Genomic DNA, 25,954 nt, shown 5'->3' on the forward strand with positions numbered 1-25,954 from the left:
GAAGAGCCCATTGAGACTCAGGATGATTGAAATTAAGTTGCTGGAGTAGGTTTTAAGGGAAAAAGAGATGAACTGATTGACAAGAGAATCATCTTGATGGAAGTTGACCAGAGATTGGATAGGACAGAAGATAATTATAGCAGGGACCCTAAACTAATACATTATACTTCCATCCACAAAATTCTTTCACTGGTAACATCCTTACATCCTCACAGTGACTGGCACATAATAGGTGCTTTATAAATAGTTAGTGAACAATACAATTATAAAGTATTTAACAGGTGGCATATGATAGAGCACTAGACTTGGAATCAAAAAGATCTTGTTCAAAATTTTCTCAGCTATATGATCCTGGGAAAGTCATTTAACCTTTGTCAACCTCAGTTTCCTCATTTATAAAATGAAGATAGAATACAAGAAACCTATCTTACATTGTTGTCACAAGGATCAAATGAAATAATGTATATAAATTGCTTTGCAAATTTAAAGTACTATAAAATGCTTGTTATCAAGCATATGTCTATGCATACATTTTCTGAAGTATTTGCCTTCTAGTAGATTCCAATCAAAGCAGATGACAAAGAACTGAAAGAACTAAGCAATCACTAAATTCACTAAATGAAATTTCATTAAAATCAATAAACATATTAAGATTACAATGTTCAAAAATCATGAAGATTAAAGTATACTTTAGAGAAGTAGTAGTAGATAAGAATCCAGTTGGAAAAAAGTGATTAGAAATTAGAACTATAATACCTCTTCACAATGCTGACAAGAAATTATAATTCAGAGGATTATCTTTTTAGGAAGAAAAGTATAAACGGATTTGTCTATAAAACAAAAGATATTTATCATAAGAAAGCACACTTAAAAAGATTACATGTCCTTGCAAAGGAAATTTAAGCAGACTTTTAAAAAAATCCCATTCTCCTCTGTTGTATGACTTTGGATTAATATTCAGTTGGATTTGTTTATATTATAATCTTGTTCTCAATCTGATTTTTTAATCATAATTAATTGCCAAATCCTTCTCCTTGATGGTCCCCTTGTTTTCCCCCACTTTCTGGATGAGAGGCCACCCTTCTAAATTCAACAGCAAAATTACCTCTTCTCTTGTCCTTCAACCAGGCAGCTCCTTATAGCATCATCGTTGCTATAGAGATAGTGATATCACCAGGTTTGATTCTGATGTCATCCTCCAGACCTAACAAGGGGGTGGTACATGGAAGGTTCAGGGAGGAAACAAGATCTAGAGCTGAACAAGAACATCACAGCATCTTTAATTGACTTTAAAAAGTGTATTCTGGAGTCTTTTGTGGTCTACTGTTCCAGTGCTGCAGAGGTAGGCAGTCCTTATGGGTTGATCATAGGACCCTCTCTCAGATTCCCTGTGATTTGAAGGAAGAATGCAATAATGATAAAGAAATCACCCAAGTGACCCCACTCATAAGACCATGTGATTTTTGGAACCAGTTATCTTAATAAGCCCTTAGGATATGTGAGGGGCAATAAGGGGCAATTTTATTAGTGTCCTCTTATAGAGGAAAGAGTCAGAGGCCCCCAATAATGAAGTACCAGGCATTCTGCAGGGACTTTGATAAAAAGGAAATTCACTCTTTATTCAGTTAAAACCTTTATTCCCTTTCCTGTTCCTCATTTGTGGCCTTTTTTATTTTAATTTTTTAAAGTCCTAACATTTCTCTTTCTTATGTAATTCTCTGTTCTTATTTGATAATATATCATTAAATTTTATCAGAGTAGAATATTTGGTGCTCTGGGGAAATCTAATCCTAGACCAAAAACTACCATGTATTATCTTCATTTAGCTCTGATAACTATTAGCCTCTCTGAATGTTTCCTCATTTGAAAAATGGAAATAAAAGCTTATCTTCCCTTTTCTCCTCTGATGAGACTATCCCATGAAATATAGGGTCTATAATTTTATGTGAAACCTTTTGAGGCTAGTACTAAACCTTTTCCTAGACTGGTTGCTTTAAATAGTCCCTGCTCAAGACTCCTGATTTTGTTCAACACAGGAAAGAACTTTTAGGTAGTTTTGATATTAATCATCAGTTGCATGACATCTCTCCAAATAATCAAGGAGTTGAACTAGATAAGAGATTCCCAACCTTTTTTGTTCCAATACCTCTTGGCTTTCAGTAAGCCTTCCTTGATACTCTTACTCAATATGAAATGTAATAAATTTTAGAGTTTTCCATCCTTGTAAAAGCAGATTAATTTTAATAAGAAAATGTAAATATTTACAAATATTTCTCTTCCCCTTGACTAGTTTTTCATACCCCATAGTGGAAACCCCTGAACTACAATATATAAGATCCTTCTCAGCACATAAGTGTTGTGTCTATATACATATATACATACTCTTTTTTTTTATCTTAAAGAATCAGAATTGTAAGGGACCCCACTTCTAATCCCCACTTCTGCTCTGTGAACTTTATTCTTTTAAGTCCAAATCACATTTCTCTTGGAATAAATGAAACCTGCATTTCCAGAACACCAGTAATTAAATCAAACCTATCATTCTGACTGCTGAGTCCTGCCAGATATCATCAGGCCTCTTTGGCTGTTTTGACAAATGTTAAGGGTTACTTCTTGCTTCTCATTTGGTGATGGTAGTAAAAGGTTGGGATACCTTCTGATTTTACTCTTTCCTTCATTGAACATTTTAAAAATATGTGCTTTCAAGTGTCCTAGTAATAGGAAAAGTCTATATAGAGTAGCTCTGGGTTCCTTTTATCCCAACCTCCATATTTTCCTTCCCTCCAATTTTAAAGTTTTACCAAGTAACTGATAGTGAGAACTGGGCCATCATTGGTGAAGGAATGCATTAATAGAAGAAGAAAAGAAGTTTGTTCTTTTGAGCTTGGGGTCTTAGAATCAACAGGATACCCAGGGTCAAGGTAATTCCTGCAAATGAGGCCTATAACAATGTATGTAATATACTTAAACCAAGTATGTTGCTTATGTAAAGTCTGTCTTACTTATTTTTTATAAATTATATCCATTTCTGTATTTCTGTGTACTGGGAAATCTTTTGACATCTGAAAAAGAGGATTTTGACATCTAAACATAGAGAAAGGGGGAAAGAATAATGTGTCAGATACTATGCTAAGCATTTTTACAAATATTATCTCATTTGATCCTCAGAGTATTTGGTGCTATTATCCCCATTTTATAGTTGAGGAAATAAGGCAAATAGAATAAGAGACTTTCCCAGTGCCACACAGCTGGTAAGTACTGGATACAGATTTGAACTTGGGTCTTCCTAGTCTGGGCCCAATAAGTGGTCAATGGATCTTCTAGGAAAACTATACAACTTGTACCAGTTGTCAAAATCCACAGGATTAGTTTAATCTCTACCTGGTTCATTCCCTCTTTAGGTCCAAAATTATCTATAATATTCCTCCCAGCAATTCTTTTTCCCATTGTGTTTAAATCCCACCACCAAGATTTTTTATTTAACCTGAATTCTTTCATTTTTTTTGTTCCATCCTGCCCCAGGATATGGCTCATTAACTTATATCATCAAGTTAGAGAAATCTATTCTAGTAAATTCTTTGGGTTTTCTTCTTTTCCTTTTCATAGTCAAAGAGATAACTGACTGAGATTCTAAATCTTTACTTTTATACATGTATAATGATGATATAGATCTCTTACCAAGGTCATCCAAAAATACTTATAAGCCTCAACTTGAGCATGCCTCCATGCAAAGGTAATTAAAAAGACATTATACCATCTAGAAACTGCATAGATATAGGCTGAAAGTACAGAAAGGCAATCAATCAATCTAATACATAAGTAAGGACTGATTTAGTCCTTGAGATTTCATCTTAAGGTAAGAAGGTAAAGTAAGGTAAGAATTGAGAATCACTCCTTGACCTCAACGTCCTTACATTCTATCGAGATACAACATGTGTATGAGTACATACAAACTATGGACGTGAGGGGGCAGTTGTGAGAATCAAGAAGGGTTGCAAGTAGGAGGTGAGCTTGAGCAGAGCTTTGAAGTTCTTAGGGATTTGAAGAAGGAGGGAGAATCTAGGGACAAAACCAATTAATGAGATCAGGAAGATGATTAGAAAAGGAGAAGAATGCAGTATCAGAGAAGCTGGGGTGGGGATTTGGGGGAACAGTTTGTACCAAGGCATGGAGACAGAAGGTACAAAGTTGTGTTAGGGATAGGAAGAAGACTAAATTGGCTAGACCATAGAGAATGGCAGACAGAATAGTAGATAAGTAAACCAGGAATATTGGGTTGGAGGCATGCTGTGAAGAACCTGGATGCCAAAAAAGGATTCTCTCTCTGATCCTAAAGGTAATAAGGAGGTCACTGGATTTTTATTGAGCAAGGAAATAACATGATCAAAACTCTGCTTTAGGAATAAGTGAAGGATGGATTGAAGAAGGGAATGACTTGACTGAGACCATTAGTAAAAAGTGACAAGGGAGTTATCACAGGAGTTCTTAACCTTAATCCATGGATTAAAATTTTCAGGGAGTCTTCAATGGGAAAAAAAATTACACCTTTAATTTCAGTAATTATTATTATTGTTATTTAGTTATTTGACTCTTAATGAACCCATTTAGGGTTTTCTTGGCAAAGATACTGGAGTGGTTTGCCATTTCCTTCTCTAGCTTATTTGATATGAGGAAACTGAGGCAAACAAGGTTAAATGATTTGTCTAAGGGTCAAATAGCTAGTAATTATCTTGAGACCAGATTTGAACTCGATCTTTCTGACTCCAGGTTACTTTCATGTAACCTCTTGATAAAATTTAGAATTTCCTTTGTGACTATAGGCCACAAAATAGTAATCTGAGAAGGAATTTAAAGGTGTCACCAGAATGCCAGAAAGGATCCTTGGAGCCAAAAGATAAAAAAGGTTAAGAACTTTTATGTAGAAGATGAAGTTTGAAACTTCCTGAAGAAAAAGTTATTTCATCAGACCAAGATGAGAAAAGAGAACATTCTGGGAATTAGGGTTAAAGGAAATAAGTAGTATAAATGCAAATTGAAAAGATGTGGAATGGGGTGTGAAGAAGAGAGATGAATTTGGCCAGACTCCAGAGCCCAGAAGAGAATAAGGCATAGTGAGTCTGAAAATAGGTTGGGGCCAGACTGTGAAGAGCTCCAAGTCAAATCAATACACATTTGTTAAATGCCTATTATTTGCCTAGCAATGTTCTAAGTGTTACAGATATAAAGAAAAAATACAGGCATTACACTCAAGGAACTTACAGGCTAATGGAAGAGAGCATAAAACAAAGAGGATAAATAGGAGGCAGTCTCAGAAGGAAGGAGGCTAAAGTTAAAGAAGAGGAAAGGCCTCATACAGAAGGTGGTACTTTAATTGAGACCTGAAGGAATTCAGGAAGTGGAAATGAGGGAGACAACTCCCAACATGGGAGACAGTCAGTTAAAAATGCATGGAGTCAGAAGAAAATGAATGTCTTATGTGAGCAGGGAGACTGGTATCACGGGATCACCGAGTACATGGAAGGAAAAAAATTGTAAGAAGACTGAAAAGATAGGAAGGAAACAGGAAGCACTTCATTTTTTTATGGAATTTATTTTCTTTATATAAATGGTGCATTTCTCTGGGCAGACATCCTTTACCTTATTTCCCTAACAGCATATCTGCAATACCAAGCTCCAAGACAAATCTTAATGAGTTTGTATCCTTCAACATAGCACTTGTATACCAGGCACTCTAGAGGGGAGAGGGATAAGGAAACTGTCAGCCTCCTTTAACAGGATTTTCTGGGAAGAGTAACGAATGGGGAATAGGAAAGGCATTCCTTTCCAACAGGGTTTCCAGGAAGGGCAACAACAAAGCTCACAAATGAACTCTAGGGAAGGGCTGGGAGGATGTGTTCAAAGGCCAACAAGCCTAATGCACATTGAAGCTTCATTCTCCTTATTTGGGTAGTTATACTCTGAAGGAAGCAGGGACATATCCCTTCCTCTTCAGTTGTAACAGATCCCCCAAGTCTAGTTGTACATTTTATAGTTATGAATGAACTACGATTTTCAGAATAAGAAGCAATTAAGAATATGCCATACTCTGGCTGAGGTGGATACCCTGTGACACAACACATAAATAGGGCAGGAAAGCCATGTTTGTCTCAGTGATTAGTGCCAAATCAAGACCTAGGGCCACTTTAGTAAAAATCCCAAATCACACTTGAATCTGTTTATTAGGTCAGAGACCCTTGGGTCACACTCACAGGTTGGATAAATAGAAAGCGCTGGTGTCGGGGTCTTTTAACCATTGGTCAAAGTTATAATGAGTCAGCATATTAGAAGCAGAGTGAAGGGGACCCCTCAGAGGACAACCACAGGACTGCACTGAGGTTCAACAGGCAATAATTGAAACATGATTGGCTCTTCCTTGCATATGAGAGAATCTAGGTTGGCTGGGGAGGCTGGCTGAGAGAAGGTTTTGGGAGCCTCTGGAGCTCCCTTTATTCTATGTTTGCAATACATTCATGACAAACTGATCTCCTACTCTAAAGAATATTCTTGACACAGGGGTAAAAAGGTAGAGGAAAGCCTTGATTAGGTATGGATGCTGCACCAATTTAGACCTTCATGAAAGGAGCCACCATAGTCTTGGCATTGAGTCTACGCAGGTCACTTTATGTCTGACCAGTCCCAACAAAGACAATGAGTTTTGCTTGTGATATGTCATAGAAATGGCAGCACCCACCTTGTCATCAATGGTTTCAAATTTGATGAGAACAATGCCTCCAATGATCTGGGATGCTTGAGCCATAGTGTGTTCAGCCAATGCTAAGTGAATTTTACCAGCTGATCTACAGCTTCATTTCCCAACAAGACCTCCTCAACAAATAGCACCAGGGCAGGTGTGTGGATAGGAATGTTTGGCCAGAGCTGTCATCAAAGGTGCATTGGCTTGCATTTGACCAACTGTATCCAACAAAATCACATCAAAATCTGATTCCAAGCAAAAGAAATGGCCTCCATGGCAATGCCAGCAGTGTCCCTGCCATAGTCCTCAAACAGATTCACCATGGTTTGCCCACCATGGTTCTCTGAAGGGTACAGAACACTAACTCCCTGTGTAGGTGCACAGTTGCTCCCCCTCTGCTTGCAATGTGTCACAGTTAGCAAGGAGAATAATTCAGTAATTTTCCAACAGCCAGAAGGATATTGTGGCAAGATTTGAATTTGCCCACTCCATTGAACCCATAGAAAATAACAACATAAGGATATTGATGGTCCCGGGCATCAGAGAAGGTCCACATGCTGCAGGATCTGTACCAAACACTAGGAAACACTTTAAAAGTCAGAGATAATTTAATTTTTGATTCTGTAGTTAACAGGGAGTCACAGGGGTTTATTGAATTCAGGAGGGAGTGAGATAGAACTCTGACATGGTCAGACCTATGCTTTAAGATTAGTAGAGAAAGACTTGACAATAGGCTATTGCAATAGTCTAATCCTGTGATAATAAGGACCTGCACCAGGGGATTAACAGTGTAAAAGGTAAAAAAGAGGTATATAAGAGATATAACCAAAATGGAAACAATAGAATTTAGAATTTAAAAAAAAAGGAAATAGGGTGGTTTTGAGAGTAGAGGTAAGGATAGCACTGGAATCGTCAACAGTAAATAGGAATTTAAGAATAGGGAAGCATTTGAGGGCAAAGATAATGACTTCATTTTGAATTTAAAATTAAGACATTCACTTCAAGATGTTCAATAGGCAGTTAAAGATGTGAGACTGGAGAGCAGGAAAGAAGTTAGGGCCAGATAAATAAATCTGAGATCCTACTAGAGATGATAATTAAATCCATGGGAGCTAATGAGATCAAAAAGGTAAACAGTATAAAGAGAGAAGAGGGTTAAGGCACAGCCTTAACCTGCCTGATTAGTGAGAGATACTTGGATGAAGATTCAGCAAAGGAATCTCAAAAGATAAAACAAAGGAAGATTAGATTTTAATCCTAGAAGAATCCAATGAACAGCCAATAAGGAATTGACATGATTGTATCTTCATTTAAGGAAAATTAATATTGGCATTTATGCCAATTTGTGGATAGGATAGACTGAAATGGGAAGACCTTTTAGCCAGATAACAATAACTCTAAGAAGAATGATGGCATCATCATTATAAAAAAAAAAAAGATGCTTGGATAAGAGGTGGGCTTGAGGAGAAAAACCTGGGGCTGGATCTGTGAATTACTGGCATAAAGAAGATAAATTAAACCTATGAGAGCTGACAAAAATCACCTAGACAGAGACAGAGGGCCCAGAGCATTAGAGAATACCTCTAGTTAGGGAATGTGATAAAGATGATGAGCCAGCAAAGGAGACTAAGGAGGAATGGTCAAGTCAGACAACAAATATTCATTACTATTATATGCCAAAAACTCAGTTAAGTACTGGGAATACAAAAGTAAAAACAATACCTAAGCTCATGGATTTTACATTCTCATGGGCCAAACATAAAAAGGACTAATTACATTCATAAGATATATACAAAGTAGGAAGTAATCTCAGAGGGGAAAGCACTAGAAGTTGGGAAACAAGACTGTAAGTCATATTGCAAAGGACTAAGAAGTGAAAGGGGAGAAAGTGGAAACAAGAAGTATAGGCAGCTTTTTTAAGGAATTAAACTGAAAGGGGATATGACAATAGTATAACCCAGTGAAGGTTTTTTGTTGTTTTTAAGTATGAGAGAGAATTGGATACATTTGAAAGCAAAAGAGAAGAAAAACTAGATAAGGGTGGCAAATGGGATGAAGGGTGCAACTTGATTGGTTAGCCTTGGCAAAGAGAAGGCTACCTAATTGACAGAGACTAGAGAAAAGGTAGAGAACATAGGCCTAATTTTCTCAATAAAGAGTTATATTACAAATGATGACAATTCGCTTTCAGATTGTACTAGTAAAGTGGTAAGGATATGTTTAGCAGATTTTATAGTTCTGGGTCTTTTGTGGAAGAGAAAGAGGGCAGAAATTGCATTAAATGTATTTTAACAGTAAAACAGGGGAACCTGTATAGTGGAATGTGCTCCGGACTCAAAATATGTGGTTTAAATACAGACTCTGCCATTTAACTGACTATAAGCAAGTTGCTTTCTCAGGACTTTAGTTTCCTCATCTGTTCTGTAAATTGAGTTGGACTAGATCAGCTCTAAGATCCCTACAACTCTTAATATTTTATGATAATACAAATTAAAATGACCTTTAATTAGAAGGAATAAAGCTACCTTAAGACTGTGACTCCTTGAGGGCAGGGGCCAATCTTTTGTCTTTGTACTCCCATCACTTAGCATAATGCCTAGCACCTAGAAGAGGCTTATTAAATGTCTTTTAACTGACTGACTAGTCCAGAATAAAATCTACTATTAAAATAAACTTGGAATGTAATTTATCTTGTCTTCAAATGTTTCATTCTATTTTTTTTTTATTTTTGCAAGGCAGATGAAGTTAAGTGGCTTGCCCAAGGCCACACAGCTAGGTAGTTATTCAGTGTCTGAGGCCAGATTTGAACTCTAATACTTCTGACTTCAGGGCCGGTGCTCTATCCATTGCACCACTTAGCTGCCCCAAATGTTTCATTCTTTAAAGACTGGTTAGATCTATGTTCCAGGGATTGAGTTGCTATCATTGTTGTCATCATTTCAGTCATGTCCAACTCTTTGTGAACTCAGTTGGGGTTTTGCCATATCATTCTCCAGCTCATTTTTTACAGATGAAGAAACTCAGGCAAAAGACATTAAGTGATTTGTCCAGAGTCACACAGCTGGTAGTATCTGAGACCAGTATGAGTCCTGTTGACCCAGCATTTAATCCATGATCCCACCGGTACCACTTAGCTACCAAGGGAGTCAAGGATTTCTTGAGCTATCTTGCCCCAGGCTCAGGACTACCTGAGCAAGACCATATTCTGATACTGATAGGGTCTGGGCTTACAGTCAGCTATGTGATCCTGCATTTATTTAACCCAGCAAAAAAGTACCTACCTCTCAAAGTTGTTGTAAGAATCAAGTGAGAAAATAGTTGTAAAGTGCTTAGCCCAGTGTCTAGAAAATGGTTGGCATTATATAAATATTAGCTAGCATCACTACTGCAATGATAATAATGACTACTACTGCAACTACTACTACTACTACTATTACTACTACTACTTTGGGGGAATTTGGAGAGCACTGTTACCATCTACCTGATTAAATTCTGTCTCTCTGTATCACATCACCCCTTAAGCAATTAGTAATGCCCTGCAGACATTGAATCATACTTCTAATCACCTAATACATAGCAGGGCCATAGGGCAGCTTCTTTCCCCATAAGCTACATTCTAGATTTGGCTGAAAGTAAGGCATTCATAGTTTTTCTATTGTACATCTTAAAATTTTGTGCTTGTTGCATCTATGTCAAATAAAAAAAATATCAGGAATTTTGGGTGTTAATGAAAAGGTATTCTTTAATGTAAGCTATAGACAAAATGACTAATTTTGTATTTGTCTTCTCACTACAGGTTCCTGATATTACATGGCAGGAGGGGTGGGTAAGCTTAAGAATTGTGAAGACAACAAAACTATCCAAGATCCTTCTTCATACCTTAGGACCTGCACTCAGTAACAGTAAGTGTTTCTTAAATTTTGTCTTTTTGTTTTCTCTGTTACTATTATTGTTGAACCAACTGACCAATTGGCATGAATCAGGAAGTGCCTCATGAGAATAAGTGATGTTATAGACTGAAGTTGTAAGTGATTTATTCCTAATTTTGGACTCTGGAAAGTAATAATCTAGAGCATTCCACTTCCCCTAAATTTGTTTCTACATTTTTCTAATGGTAGGAATCCACTTCCTCCTGGGGATTGATCAAGCTGATACAAATGTTGCTACAGTCAAGTACAGAAGTTAAAATTAAGTACATTCCCCAGAAGGGGAATGGGAGATGATGAATTTGAATTTCTAGACAATTAGAGTAATGAAAATGGTACCAAGACTCTTGGTGAAAAACATGAAGTCTCTTCCTGAGGGCATTTTTAAGGAAATAACAAACAAGTTTTTTTGTTTTTGTTTTTTTGAGATGATTTAGATTTAGTCTTACTCAGGCAAGGGAATGAATTTCCAATTTTTGTGGTAGAGGAATACAGGAAACTTGAATCCCCAGATCAATGATCACTGGAAAGCCAGTGGTAAGAATCTTGAGTTACTTAATTTAGAATATGATGACCTGGAGTTGATTAGTGTCTATTTCTTAATCTGTGTGAAAGATGAGAATATCACATCTTTTTAAACTTTCTTATTTTCAATATTTAACCATTATCCAAAATGTTCTAAATAGTATTCAGAAAACATGCCTTTCCTCATTAGACCTGTGTTTTTCCTCTTATGAGATGTGTTATCCACCCAACACTCTACTTAATGAAACCACCTGTCTACTTTCAATGTCTGCTGATTGGTTGGAGATGGGGATGAATAGAAAGTAATTTTTGTTCTTTGTCACAAATCTAATTACATCAAATGTTTCTGTAGAGTTAATGATGTTGAAATCTCAATCAATGATCTATTTATTTCAATCCACATCTATTCAACACTAAATATTCCCAGTACTATATAGGAAAAAAAATGATCCTATAGAATTTACTTTGTTGTAATAAGCTATAATCAATTGAAATAAAAGATCTGATTATTTTTAGAGAAATGCTAGGAAGGAAATTAAGAAAGGAGGAGAAAGGAGATGAAGTAGGAAGAAAGTAATTAAATCATTTGGTTCCACTTTGCTTTAGGAAGAGGTGTTCAAGAGCAACTAGGTGGCTTGGTGTGAATAGATACTGGGCCTAGAATCAGGAAGACTTCATTTTCCTGATCAAACCTGATCTCAGACACTTAGAGGCTGTGTGAACTAGGACAAATTTCCTGTTTGCCTCAATTTTCTCATCTGTAAAATGAGTTGAAGGAAATGTAAAACCACTCCTCTTTCTTTGCTATAAGAAAACCCCAAATGGAGTCATGGAGAGTAAGACATGATTGAAGCAATTAAATAACAAGTAGAAGAAAAACTAGAATACAGGAAAGATGACAATAGCTTTGGACCTGGGTAATGAAAGCCTGGCAGAGCTAACAGAGGCCAATGGGAGCTACAGTATTGAGAAATAGTATACCAATATAGATTTAGATATATCCTAAACAAAGTCATTGGTCAGCTAAGTAACATTAGATTGTTAGCTGGCCACATTGTCTAAGATTACCAGTTCTGTTCTTAATAAGAAAGTAGCAATGACTAAAGCAAATGGGGTGGAAATAAAAAGTATAAGGACTAGAGATAATAGGCTAATTTGTATGATGTCCCATATAATACCCATGTATAATTTTTAGTGATGAAATTTACCACTGGCTAATGATACTTATGTATTCTCTGAACAAAGCATTTGAGAAAGCTCCATCGGGAATTTCCCACAAAATTGTTCATGTCTCCTATTATCAGGAATCATTTGTTCTACTTCTTCCTCTAGTCTTAGAACCTACCTTTTTCATAACTCCAATTTATTACTTTCCTCCCAACAGATGTCTAAGAAGGTTGACTGGTTACAAAGCCAACGTGACGTATGCAAAGTAGATGTTTATACTCCTGGAGATGGCCAACACCAAGACTGGAAAATGGTAAGTTAAAGAGCAGGCTCCTTTGAACACCTAGTTAAGGATTTATGAGGCATACTTAAAGGATGCCCTTAACAGTACTTTATAGGAAATGTTTAATAACAAGATCTCCAAGGAATGCATGACATACTTATTTAACTAGTAATACTAATCTTTTCTCCACCACTTTCCTAAATTAGAAAATCAACAAAACAATAAATCAGGTCCTAATCTGTAACTGTGGATTTTCAAGGTGTAGCTGCTCACACAGAAAATTTGGCAATTAGATACCCTTGAGCACACCGTTGACTCTTGTCATCCTCCAATTTTTCTCCAAATGTGGACCCTGAGAAAAAAATGAATCCCTGGAGAATAAGGAATTCAATGAATTAAAAAGAAAATAGTTTTCTGAGATATATTTCTTAGATCTGAAGAGGAAGAGCACATACAGGAATTTGATTCTCCATAAAATAATCCCAGTCATGTTATGTAGTAATTAACATTTACAACCAAGTTTTACCCTAAAGGCAGGTGCCTCTATTCAGTTCCTCTCCTCTCCCCACCACCTTTTTACCTTTTCATTATCTAACTGCTTATAGAAACTGAACTTCATCTTTGTTAAACCTCTGGTGCCTGTAAAGTGTTCTTCACTTGGGTTGGGAAATATCACAAAAAATGTAATTATACAAATAATTCATATATAGAAGTCAATTGCCAAGCTCTATATATGAAGTATCTCATTTGGTCCTCACAACAGTTCTGAAAGGTGGGTCTCACAGCTAGTAAGTGTATAGAGTGGAATTTTAACTGAGATACTCATGACTCCAAGTCACTAGTGCTTTCACTCACTAATTCACTTAATAGAACCTTATATAGTTATAATTTTTAGTTTACAAAGCCTTTTTCTCCCAAGACTGCTAGGGTAGGTAGTACAAATATTTTTCTCCATTTTGAAAATGAAAAATCTATAGTACAGAGAGTTTATATGACTTGGTCAAGGTCACACATCTAATAAGTGTTAAAGCCAGGTCTACTGACCAAGTCGATTACATGCTTTCCACAGTACCACCACCATTCACAAGGAAGCAAGAACTTTGGGGACATGAGGAAAGGAAACAAAGTTTGTTGAAGTTTAAAAATAACTAAGGTCCAGGTCTAATCAGTGGCTTTTCCTTTTCTATATGTTAACACTAGGGCCCAGCACTTTTCCATGACTTCAATTCTCTAGGAAGATGAATTGTGCTAGCAGATATTATTTATCCTTATCTTGAAAAATAGTATCTATGCTCTTTCTTTTTATTTTATATTACTACAATAATCCTGTTATGAGAGTAAACATAACCCCCCTTCCCCCTAAGATGAGAAACCTCAAGAAAAGTGACAGAGAAAAAAAAGTGCACTTCAGTCTGTGTCCAGATTCCAATGGCTCTGGGGGTGAGTTGCCTTCTTTATCGTAAGTTCACCAGAGAAGTTGCTTCAATATTTATCCCACAGTTGCTATTACAAGCTGTATTTCCCTCCAATCTATTCCTCCCCACTCTCATTTATTCTATTCTCTTTCCTTTCATCCTATGTCCAAAAGTGTGCTGTAGCTGAGAACCCTCTCCCACAATCTTCCCTCTCTTCTATCACCTATTCTCCCCCCTTTCCTCCCCCCATTTCCCTTTATACATCCTCTCATTTTTCTCTAGGGTAAGATAGATTTCTATACCCTATCAAGTGTGTATGTTATTTTTTCTCAGAGCCATTTCTGATGAGAATGAAGGCTCACTCATTGCCCTTCACCTCCCCCCATTCCACTCCATTGAAAAAGCTTTTTCTTGACTCTTATGTGAAATATTTTAGCCCCTTCTTCCTCTCCTTTCTCTTCTTCCCAGTACTTTCCTTTATCATCCATTGACTCCATCTTTTTACTATATTATACCCTTATATTCTGCTCCTTCCTGTGCCTTGTCTATATATGCTCCTAAAAGCTCTTATAAATGAGGAAGTTCATCAGTATCTTCTTCCCATGCAGGAATACAAACAGTTCAACATCATGAAGTTTCTCATAGTTAGTCCTTCTTGTCCATTCCCTCTATGGTTCACCAGAGTCCTGTACTTAAAGATCAAACTTTCTGTTAAGCTCTGGTAGTTTCAATAGGAGTCTGAAAGTCCTATTTTATTGAAAATCCATTTTCCCTGGAAAGAGGATGTTGAGTTTTGCTAGGTAGTTGATTCTCATTTGTAAACCAAGATCTATTTGCCTTCTGGAATATTATATTCCAATCCCTATGAGCCCTTAATGTAAATGCTGCCAGATCCTGTGTAATCCTGACTATAGAGCACAGTAGTTGAATTGTTTGTTTCTGGCAGCTTTTAGGATTTTCTCTTTGACTTGGGATTTTTGGAATTTGGCTATAATATTTGTGGAAGTTTTTCTTTTGTGATCTCTTTCAGGAGGTGGCTGATGAATTCCCTCAATTTCTATTTTACCCTCTGCTTCTAGGATCTCAGGGCAATTTTGCTGCATTATTCTTGAAAAATCAAGTCTTGGCTCTTTTCCTGGTCATGACTTTCAGGTAGCCCAATAATTTTTAAATTATTTCTTCTAGATCTGTTTTCAAGGTCAATTGTTTTTCCAATGAGATATTTAATATTTTCTTCTAATGTTTGGCTTTTTTGAAAGTTTTATTTCTTCCCTATTTCTCACAAATTCATCAGCTTCCTTTAGCTCCATTCTGCATTTGAAGGAGTTATTTTCTTCAGAGAGCTTTTTTAATCTCCTTTTCCAGCTGGTCAATTTTGCTTTTTAAGGCATTCTTTCCATTTGCCTTTTGTGTTGCTTTTTCCATTTGGCCTAAATTGGTTTTTTAACATATTTTCTTCAGTACTTTTTTTTGTATTTCTTTCAACACACTGCTGATTTGGTTTTCATGACTTATCTGCATCGCTCTCATTTCTCCTCCCAATTTTTCCCCCACCTCCCTTAATTTCAAAGTCTTTTTTTGAGCTCATCCATAGCCCAAGCCCACTTTCTATTTCTCTTAGAGGCTTTGGATACAGAAGCTTTGAGTTTGTTGTCTCCTGAATCTTCCATGGGACCAAAAGTAATTTTCCATGATCAGATTCTTCTCTTTTGTTTGCTCATTTCCTTAGTCTAAGACTAATTTACCGCCCTTCCAAGGCTTTGGGGGGTTTTGGGGACACCCCATTGGGACCTTTATTCCTTCAAGGTCTTATGCTCTCTTGCCTGTGCTTTGATAAGTAGATGACCACAGGCACTGCCCTCTTCCCTGGAGCTGTGAGAAGGATCCCTGCTCAGCTATTCTACTATGGAAGCCCAAACTGCAACCTGGATCTGAGTATTGGCAAACATCAGAGTCCTGCCCCAGGTAGAGCAGACATATTTCTGCAATCTCCCCCTACCCCCTTAACATCTGTGGGCTGTGCTCTGGAAGTACAGGCTGGCTTCCCCAATTCCTGCTGCAAATTCTCACTGCAGGGCTGCTCTGAGGCCGGAGCTCCTCACTCGGCACTCACTATGGTACAGCAGAGTTCTCTCATAGCCCCTTCAAGCTGTTCATGGTGATTCCTGGGCTGTGCTGCACTGCAGCCCCAGCTTTTTTCCCAACCCCTGGTCCTGGTGAAAAATACCTTTTCCCCGCAGAACTTCTAAGTTGTCTTGGACTGGGAAATTGTATCACAGTCTTTCTGTGGGTTCTACCCCTCTAAATTTTGGCTAGAGTCATAATTTGATGGCTTTTGGAGTTTTATGGGGAAGAAGTTTCAGGGAAATTCTGCCTTCATGCCTCCATCTTGGCTCCGCCCCTCATATCTATGCTCTTTCAAGAGGTGTCAATTTAACTAGATCTTAAAGCAGAAGCTATTAATCTAGGAAGAATAAACTTGTTAATATTAAGTTGATCATTATATTTCAAGATACTTCTTTTATAATCCTAAAAATTTTGTTTCATGCATTTAAAATCATTATTCTAAGAAAGGGTCTTAGGGTCTTATACAAGACTTGGAAAGTCTTCAAGTCTGGTTTCACCAGATCCCCCTCTTGCTCTCTCTTTCTCTCTCAGATCTTCCATTAACATTATCTTTACCATTACAATCAGGACAGTTGGGTGATGGAGGACCTCAGGTGCTTACTAGCTGTGTGACCTTGGACAAGTCACTTAACCCCTATTTGCCTCAGTTTCAACATCTTCTACCACCTAAGATGGTTGTGAGGACCAAATAGCATTGTCACTGAATAACACTTAGCACAGTGCCAGGCAACACAGTAAGCATTATATAAATGTTAGCTATTATTATATAATCATAAAAAATTTTAAAGTATTAAACTTTCAATTACATATTTTGCCATGCTGGGTTTTATATTTAGCTAATTAAACAGACATGATTCATGACCCTTATATTTTGACAAATTGGACATTTAATCTAACTTTGATGGCCATTTAAGACAAACAACAGTTATATCCCGGATAACTTGCAAAAAATGTAATGAATAGAAAAATACTTCTGTTCCAGGGGTCAATCAGTGTTAAGCCTAGATTTCTCATTGGAGCTGTTCACACTAATGGTTTTCTGTTTGTTGTATTGTTTTTTTTCAAACTCTTTTCTTGAAAGAAAAGTAATTTATGTTCTAGATTCTGGATCAAATCAATGAATAATTGATATTTTTGCCCACTGTGTTGGGGCCATTAGGGGATGGTAAATGCTATGTAAACACAATATTGGATTTGAAACCAAGGAACTTGTGTTCCAATCCCAGCTTTGTCATTTATTATGTATGTGACCTTAGACATGTCTTGTAACTCTCAGATTTCAGTTCCTCACTTATAAAATGAGGGAATTGGACTAAAGGAACTCAGTGAGTCCCTTCCAGCTCTAAGAACCTATGAATGCAGAGAAGTCTATGTCACATTCTTTGCATTTGAATTTTAGGATATACCAAGAATTTTAAAATGTGTATATGTTTGCATGTATCTGATAATGTCTAGCCACATAATAGTAAAAAGAAGAAAGGATTAAAAACAGGATAAATCAAATCCTGGCTTTTACATTTTCTAACCTTGTGATCTTAGGCAAGTAATTTAATCTTCTGGGCACTTTTGTTTCCTCATCTATAAAATAAGGATAATCATACTTTTAACCTACCTTCCTCTCATAATCAAATGATATTTCTTATAAGAACATTTTGAAAAACTTGTGATAAAATTATCCAATGCTGAGCATAATATCCTTTATATAATAGGTACTTAAATATCTGATGAAATTAATTTAATCTTCTGGGCACTTTTGTTTCCTCATCTATAAAATAAGGATAATCATACTTTTAACCTACCTTCCTCTCATAATCAAATATTTCTTATAAGAACATTTTGAAATAAGTTGTTGTGATAAAATTATCCAATGCCGAGCATAATATCCTTTATATAATAGGTACTTAAATATTTGATGAAATTAAATGAAAATATCTACTAATCAGTAAATTATTAAATTGTGCCTTATGTTAATTCTAGAGTTTCAAAGCTAAATGTTTTATTTAACTGATGATAGTCATCTTCATTATTGGCTGTTAGCATATAAAAAAGAATGCTTGTTGAACATGACAAAGAAACTGAAAACTGTTTTATTATTTTTCCCTTTCACACTAATTTTTTGAATAAACTGAGTTACTAAGTAACAGTTATAAAAAGAAAGATAAAAATAAACTAGTAGATAAACAAAATGAATTAGTAAACTTTTATCTACTAGTTTACACACAGATTGCTGTTGGCCTCTAACTGACTTAATATATCTATGACGCAGTATTGAGGGTAGGGTGAGTTAGTGAAGACCTGAGGCATGGTAAATTTCTCTCTCTCTCTGATGCTATCCTTAATGTACTTTGGATGTGTTTTCTGTTCTAGACCGATGAGTCCTTGACTGCCTTTAAGGAGGCTTCAAATGATCCTGTCAGAGTTCTGAGCTGGCTCCGAAAAGACCTGGAAAAATATACATCAAGGTTCCAAGACACGAAGCAACAACCTTTTGGGGATATGGTAAACAAGGCTGAGTGCTCAGTAGACAGTCGCAGTGGGTTCACTATGGACTGTTTTAGTGCTGGAAACAGAATCCCCCCTGGCAAAATGCATCCTGAAATGTGTCACACTGAAAGCTCTTCCAGGGGTTCCAGTACCTGGAATAGTAGTAATGAAAGTACAGTAGATGAAGTCTCTTTCTATGCCAACCGGCTCACCAACCTAGTCATTGCCATGGCACGCAAGGAGATCAATGAGAAAATTGATGGATCTGACAGTAAATGCATCCACCAGTCAGTCTATATAAGTGAGGAAACACCTTCATCTAATAGAACCTTAAGTAAGGTAGCCTCAGAACTGGTGAATGAAACCGTCACCTTCTGTTCCAAAGAAAACCCAGACAAGGCTCCTGGCTCTGGAGACAGAGCCACTCCCTCCTCACGGAGTGCCCCAAATGTGAAATTCAAGAGCATACCGAAATTTAAAGAAACAAAAGAAGAGGATGACAAGCCTAAAAAGTCATTCTTCTACAAGGAAGTGTATGAGTCCTGTAATGCAGGTGATGGTGGGAGGAAAGTGTATGCACCATCAGACAGATCAGATGACTTTACCACCAACGTGAGTCAAGGAATCATGACCTATGCCAACAGTGTGGTATCTGACATGATGGTCTCCATCATGAAGACACTGAAGATCCAGGTGAAGGATACAACTATCGCCACCATCTTGCTTAAGAAAGTGCTGATCAGGCATGCCAAAGAGGTCGTCTCAGACCTGATCGACTCCTTTATGAAGAACTTGCATAATGTCACAGGCAGTCTCATGACAGACACAGACTTCGTTGCAGCTGTGAAGAGAAGCCTCTTCTCTCATGGAAGTCAGAAGGCCACAGACATCATGGACGCCATGTTGGGCAAGCTACACAGCGTGATGCTAAAGAAACCTGAGCCAGTCAAAAGAATGTCTAAGGACAGGTGTGAGAGTGTCTCCCTAGTTTCTCTGAAAGGACTTAATGACCCCAACCATAGAAATGTGAACTATGCAACCATGAAAACTGAATCCAAATTTAGGGAAAAAACATATGCTACACCCAAGTTTGAGAAAGAAAAGACCTGTGCTGAAACTCTGGGTGAGCATATTATCAAGGGAGGGCTGTCCTTGTGGCATAAAAATCATCAGAAAGTAACACGATCTCCAGGCCTCCAGCGTGCAACCTTTGCAGCCTCTAATAGATCTCTTGGCAAAACATGCAGCAAGTCACCGCCACCACCATCAGAGTGCAATTCCCCACCAACCTCCCCAGCCCCAGGTAGTACCAATGCTCTCAGCTGCCAAGATAAACAAGAAAACTTCCTATATAGTTCAGACGCTTGGGCAAAAGACCTGATTGTATCTGCCCTTCTCCTGATTCAGTATCACCTTGCACAGGGAGGAAGTATGGATGCCCAGAACTTTCTGGAAGCTGCTGGGACAACAGACAAGATAAATGCACCTAAGTCCCAACAGCACTCTGACCAATCCAGCCTTGGATCTTCTCGGGTGGGAGGCAATCATGAAGAGGCTGAAAAGAAGGATCTGATGAGTGTCTTTTTTAATTTCATCCGGAATCTACTTGGTGAGACTATTTTCAAGTGTGAAGATAACTTTGAAGCAAAACCACCCAGCCACCACAGTAAGGAGGAAGACAACAGCTCTCCTGAATCATCGCCAAATTGTCCTCCAAAACATAGTGGTGGTGGTTGTGGTAATGGTGTTGGTGGTGGAGGAGGAGGAGGTGGTGGTGGTGGTGGTGGTGTTAGTTCTAGTAGTGGTGGTGGTGGTGGTGGCAGCGGTGCCATTGCTGGGCTAACCAAAATGGTGGCTAATCAGATGGAAGGTAACATGAATGGGCAGATGGTAGAACAGTTGATGGACTCAGTGATGAAGTTATGTCTCATCATTGCCAAGTCTTGTGACACTCCCTTGGGAGAACTGGGAGATGAGAAATCTGGAGATGCCAGCAGGCCAACTTCAGCCTTTCTGGATAGCTTCTTTGAATGCTTACCAGTCAAGGGCACTGGGACAGCTGAGGCCCTCTTACAAAATGCCTATCAAGCTATCCATAATGAATTAAGAGGTATGTCAATACATCCCCCTGAGGAGACCAGCAGTGCCAAGGTCATAGTCAGCAATCACAACATCGCTGACACGGTGCAGAACAAGCAACTCCAAGCCGTTCTCCAATGGGTGGCAGCCTCCGAGCTCAACGTACCCATTCTGTACTTTGCTGGTGATGATGAGGGGATCCAGGAGAAGGTAAGGGAGAGGAAATAACAGAAAATTAGGGGAACCGGAATGAAAGGATTTCAGAATCATTCTTTCTGAGGTCCAAGTCACAGAAAGAGGACTAATGAAAATAAACGTTTCAGGCTAACACTTCTCTACCTTGGGGAGGTAGCCTTGAGAGGGAGAAAATCAGTTTGTCATCCAGTGTTCATTATTTGAGTAGTAATGTTCATTATTTGAGTAGCAATAACAGTTCACATTTATATAAAATTTTAAATTTCTACAGGGTATTTTTCAGCAAATGGGAGAACCTGGATTCAAATACTAGGTTTTTGGGGGTCCCATTTTTCAGCATATGAGCTACAAGATTTCCTTAAAATAAAGTAAAGGAAATTAGAGGGGAATGATGAGAAGCAAAGAAGGAAGAAAACAAGGGATAAGTCAGTTTCAGGCATTTATTAGTTGAAGGGAATATGTGGGAAAAAATGAGGATTATATCTAACCTAGTGTACCAGGGCTTGAGATAGAAAGAGGGCAAATTGTTTATTTGATGAAAGGGAATGAAAGGGCCCTGCTCCCCATTTTTCAAAGTATATAGAAGAACTAGTTTAGACCAAAAATAACTTGAACTTTCTTCCAAAGTATATAGAAGAGCCAGTTTAGACCAAAAATAACTTGAACTTTCTTCCAGGGCTAAACAAAGAGAAAGTACAATCCAGGGATAATAAAACTTGAGGACTAGATTCCAGTCCTCATTTCACTCCTTATGATGCTGTGCAAGTATCTTCTGAATTCTGGGTCATGCTTTTCCAAGTCTGTAAAATGGAGAACAATGGAGAACAATTTGGAGAACAAGCCAGTTTAAACACATGTCATTTAGTCCAGCCACAGGATACTTGACAGCTGTCAAGAAATCAATCTTTTCCATATTACACAAAAGCTATTTTATGTCCTCCTAAAAGGGGAAGCAGTTTTCTTTTGAACTCAGTATCAAAATGACATTCCTACATTGGGATCACGGTCACTCATCAGCCCAATACAAGCTTGGAAAACTCTACTACAGGTCAGGAACAAATGGTACACTTTAAGCTACAAAAATGAATCAGAAGCTATTGTATTTGGGGTTTTCTTGGCAAAGATACTAAAGTGGTTTGCCATTTCCTTCTCCAGCTCATTTTACAACTGAGAAAGCTGAGGCACACAAGATTAAGTGACTTGCCCGGGATCTCACAGCTAGTTCAGTGTCTTAGTCTTCATGATTCCAAGCCCAGTGTTTTATCACTACAGCACCCAACTGATTGCACCCCAACTCCTTGGCTCCCAGGGAAGTTAGGTGGCACAGTGGAGAGACTGCTAGGTCTGAAAAGAGAAGCTATGTTTTAAAGTTAGCTATTGGTAGGAACATTTTATTGGTTAGAAGAGAGGAATCTAGGGCACATCTAGAAATATCTCTCTGCTCCTAAGATGTTCTGGAAAGACAAATAGATTCACGGTTCTCCCTCCACTACCTTTTTCTTCAGAGGCACCTGTCTTCCATTAATAGCAATGATGAAAAAACAATCTGTGATTCTGAGGTCTTCATTCTCTGGCTCAGGATTTCATAAATTCCTAGTTGTGCTTCTGAGAGTCCTTTGGGGCAATGTCATTTGTTCCCTCTGAGGATCACAAGAAAAGGGGATAGTAATTGTCAACTCAGATTAGCCTCAGAAGACTTGCTATCAAATTGCTTACCTTTATATGGTTTGTGTCTGGTCGGTGTCTGGTCAGCCTATAGCCACCTCAGTACCTCTCAGCAGAAATTTGATCACCAATGTTCATTTTTTTCTTCCTTTTTGCAAACTTCTCCATTCTTCCACCCACCACAAGCATAGCTACCAATTGTCAAAAAAGAAAAAAGTAATCAAGATATATGTTGTCAAGGAGGAAAGGAAAAGAAGTAGCAGGCAGGTTCCTTCTGTAACTTCCAAGTTGGTTTGGGTTAAAGATGTGATCATTTTTTATTTTGAAACAGAATTTATAGTGTCACATCAAGCAAACTCACCTGTTTCAAGAATGTGTGTGTGTGTGTGTGTGTTTTGAGTGTGTCCCAGTATATTAACCTAATGTACCTCAGTAATTTGATGCATTCATCTGTTGTAAAAATAGTATGTCTAGATTTCAATTTCATTTCTAAGAATTTAGAGCTTAAAGAGATCTTAAACATCATGTAGTCCAATTTCCTCATTTTACAACTTGAGGCCCAGGATGGTTAAACGATTTTTGTTTCATATTCCACAGCAATAAATAATAGAACTAGAATTTTTAAACTGGATCTTTTAGCTTTTTTCATATCATTCACTATTCCAATTCAATTTGTAAAGTACCTATTGTGTTCAGGTCCCTGTATGTTACCTTGGGGATGATGAATGTACATTCAAGTCCCTTCTCACAAGTTTACAATCTAAAAGGGATATTTTAAAAATAACATAATTTAGAATGTAATGTATATAGTATATAGAAGTCAAAGGAAGATGAGAAATTAGGGAGAAAGGTGTGGAATCACTTCTATCTCAGAAACATCATAGAAGAGCAGGAATTTGCTACATTTAAGATTATGAAATCTCAGTCTTTTAAGATGGTTATCTTAACTTCCTCCCTTCCCAAAGGAAACAAAAAAAATCAGGCTATTTACATACTCAATTTTGTCATTTCTCATCATTTTAATAAATATTTTAAGTCTCTTTTGTATGCACATCATTATACTAGGGGTTTCTGGGATAATTCAAATTTTGAGATAAGACAATTCCCTGCCCTCAGTAAGAGTAAAGTGTACCAGGGAACAAGATATTAATTGCAGCAATTTGCAAGATCCGTCTTGAAAAGATGTCATTTATTAAACTTACATGAGTTAACTGTCCTGCCTTTCTCATTTAACTGTCCTGCCTTTCTCATTTACTCCACCAAGGGCAGTAGATTAGTTTTCTTGGTGTTCTGTAAGGTAAAACTTTTTTAGGAGAAAAGGTTATATGTAAAAAGTTAAGGATAGCCTTGTTAAAGTTCCTGGGCAACATGGGATAACTGGTACTATCTAAAGTTTCTATAGATTGCACCACTATTTACAAATCAGTAAAATTTCTTTCCTGTGGATTGCTCTGCCCTCTACAATCTCAACACCAAACCTTTGGCCAGAAGCATAGGTTGTGAAAGGGAAGGAGGGAAAAAGAAAAAGTTATCTCTTTGAGGACAAGGATCATTTAAGCATAGTGTCTGCCACAAAAATAAATGCTTATTGAATTTAATTGATTTAAAAGTAGGAGCAAGGAGAAGAGGAATGAGACACAGGAAAGATATAGAGGGTACTAGCTTTTTTAAAGTTTGTGGAGGTTTTAAGAAGTAAGAACCTTTAAAATTGATCATGGACGATCACAAAATTAGAAGCAACACCAACTTTCAGAAAATCAATTGTTTCCTCCCTCAAGAAAGACATAATTAAAAAAAAGGAAGTTATAATTCATTAGAGAACCCTTTTCATATTTCCAGGAAAACACCAACAACCTTAGGAACCTCACTGGCAAATAAGAGTTCAAACCTGAATTCTTCCTGGTGTCAATTTTTTTTTTTGCTCTTGTTTGTAATTCCCTAGTGATCTTTTTCCAGCCCTCTAGCTTTGTGATTTTCTGACCTTCCATTCCTCTGATTTTTTGGTCCCCAGCTCCTCCAGCTTTCTGCTGCAGCAGTGGACAAAGGCCGGAGTGTCGGGGAGGTGTTACAATCAGTACTCCGCTATGAGAAAGAGCGGCAGCTGGATGAGGCAGTGGGGAATGTAACTCGGCTGCAGCTACTGGACTGGCTGATGGCAAACCTGTGAGCAGTGCAAGCCCTCTGTGTCCCCTTGCCCAGCAGTGGGGCCAAAGGCTGAACATCCCCCTCTTCCCACTCTGCATACCTTCCCTATCTCCACCTGTTTCCCTGCCTGCCTGCCTGCCTGCCTGCCTACTTACTGTCACAAAGCCATGACAGTCTCCTTTACCACTCACATGAAACACATGACATCTTATGCTAGTCACTGAATTTTGCAGATTTTCCTATCCAAACGAGCATGGACGTAAAATAAACACATTACAATTAAAGGGCTCACAATGTTTGGTTTCTTGGGAGCTTGTGGGATGACAAAGGTAGACATCAGTTTTGAAAAACAATTTTAAAGAGGGTAATAAATATTCAGGCTAGAGAAGGAACTAAAAGAATCAATACATCTAACCCCCTACTTTCAAACCATATTACACAGAGTCTAGTCCAGATTAGGTTATCTCTCTCAGTAACACATTTAACATCTTTACAACTCTTCTGTCTGTTCTCAGTGGAGAAGAAATCTTGCCACTGATTTTACATGTAGATGAGCTACTTATACTCAGCTATATTTTTTCCCCAGTTTATTGAAAGGTAGCCCTCAAGGCAAGCATAGTTTATATATCAACAACTGTTGCAGAGATTGAAGAGGTAGAGAATAGCTAAGAAGAACTCAATATCAATGCTCAATCCAAGTTCAAATTCACACTCCAAGACATCAATATGAAGATTAATTTAAGGAAAGAAAACGTCTTGGATTAAGAAAAAGTCTATAGAACTCAAGTGGGTTCATACCTAGAGATTTTCTTTTAGAAATCTTGCCTCTTCAGATTTTTGTGACATTTCTCTCCTAGTTTTCCTCCTACCTGCCTGACCACTCTTTCTTAGTCTCTTTTGATGGTCCAGCTTATGCCCATAACTCTGTGTATTTTCCCCATGAATCTATCCTTGGACCTCTTCTCCATCTCACATAGCTTCCTTATCTGTGAAATAGAAATAATACCTGTAGTACCTAATTCATGAAAGAATGTGTACAAAGTCTTTTGCTAATTTTAAAGTACTGTATAAACATATTTTTTCTTAAGAGGATCTAAGTTGAATTTTGAGAAAAACTTGGTTGTCTCCTTTTATTGTAAAGGTGGGGAGTATGAATTTGGAATATTAAACTTAGTCAGAAATAAGTAATATATTTTGTTGGTTTTGCGAA

The 25,954-nt window shown here is 37.6% G+C and overlaps 2 protein-coding genes across 3 annotated transcripts in view; one reads left to right on the forward strand and one right to left on the reverse strand.

Moving 5' to 3' along the window:
• Nucleotides 1-1,194: 1,194 nt before the first annotated feature.
• AKAP3 (A-kinase anchoring protein 3) lies at nucleotides 1,195-25,028 on the forward strand. Its single transcript, XM_074194594.1, has 5 exons — nucleotides 1,195-1,342; nucleotides 10,530-10,635; nucleotides 12,569-12,664; nucleotides 18,544-20,949; nucleotides 24,611-25,028. Exons 3-5 carry the CDS (start codon nucleotides 12,569-12,571, stop codon nucleotides 24,764-24,766), a joined length of 2,658 nt encoding a protein of 885 aa, XP_074050695.1. The 5' UTR covers nucleotides 1,195-1,342; nucleotides 10,530-10,635; the 3' UTR covers nucleotides 24,767-25,028.
• The window catches only part of DYRK4 (dual specificity tyrosine phosphorylation regulated kinase 4), a 123,721-nt gene continuing 119,140 nt past the window's right edge, over nucleotides 21,374-25,954 (reverse strand). Inside the window, exons 18-20 of one of the 2 annotated variants that reach the window (XR_012470199.1) lie at nucleotides 22,651-22,790; nucleotides 22,428-22,574; nucleotides 21,374-21,734 (exon numbers count right to left, since the gene is read on the reverse strand). Coding sequence is in view for 1 of the 2 variants with exons in the window: in XM_074194608.1 (XP_074050709.1) it covers nucleotides 22,699-22,790 (92 nt within the window). In the remaining variant the exon portion in view is untranslated. Of the gene's footprint in view, nucleotides 21,735-21,942; nucleotides 22,575-22,650; nucleotides 22,791-25,954 lie in introns of those variants that run through there. The other variant, XM_074194608.1, reaches the window with a different exon arrangement.

This window comes from Macrotis lagotis, chromosome 7 (genome assembly GCF_037893015.1).
Source record: "Macrotis lagotis isolate mMagLag1 chromosome 7, bilby.v1.9.chrom.fasta, whole genome shotgun sequence".
NCBI classification, from domain to species: domain Eukaryota; kingdom Metazoa; phylum Chordata; class Mammalia; order Peramelemorphia; family Peramelidae; genus Macrotis; species Macrotis lagotis.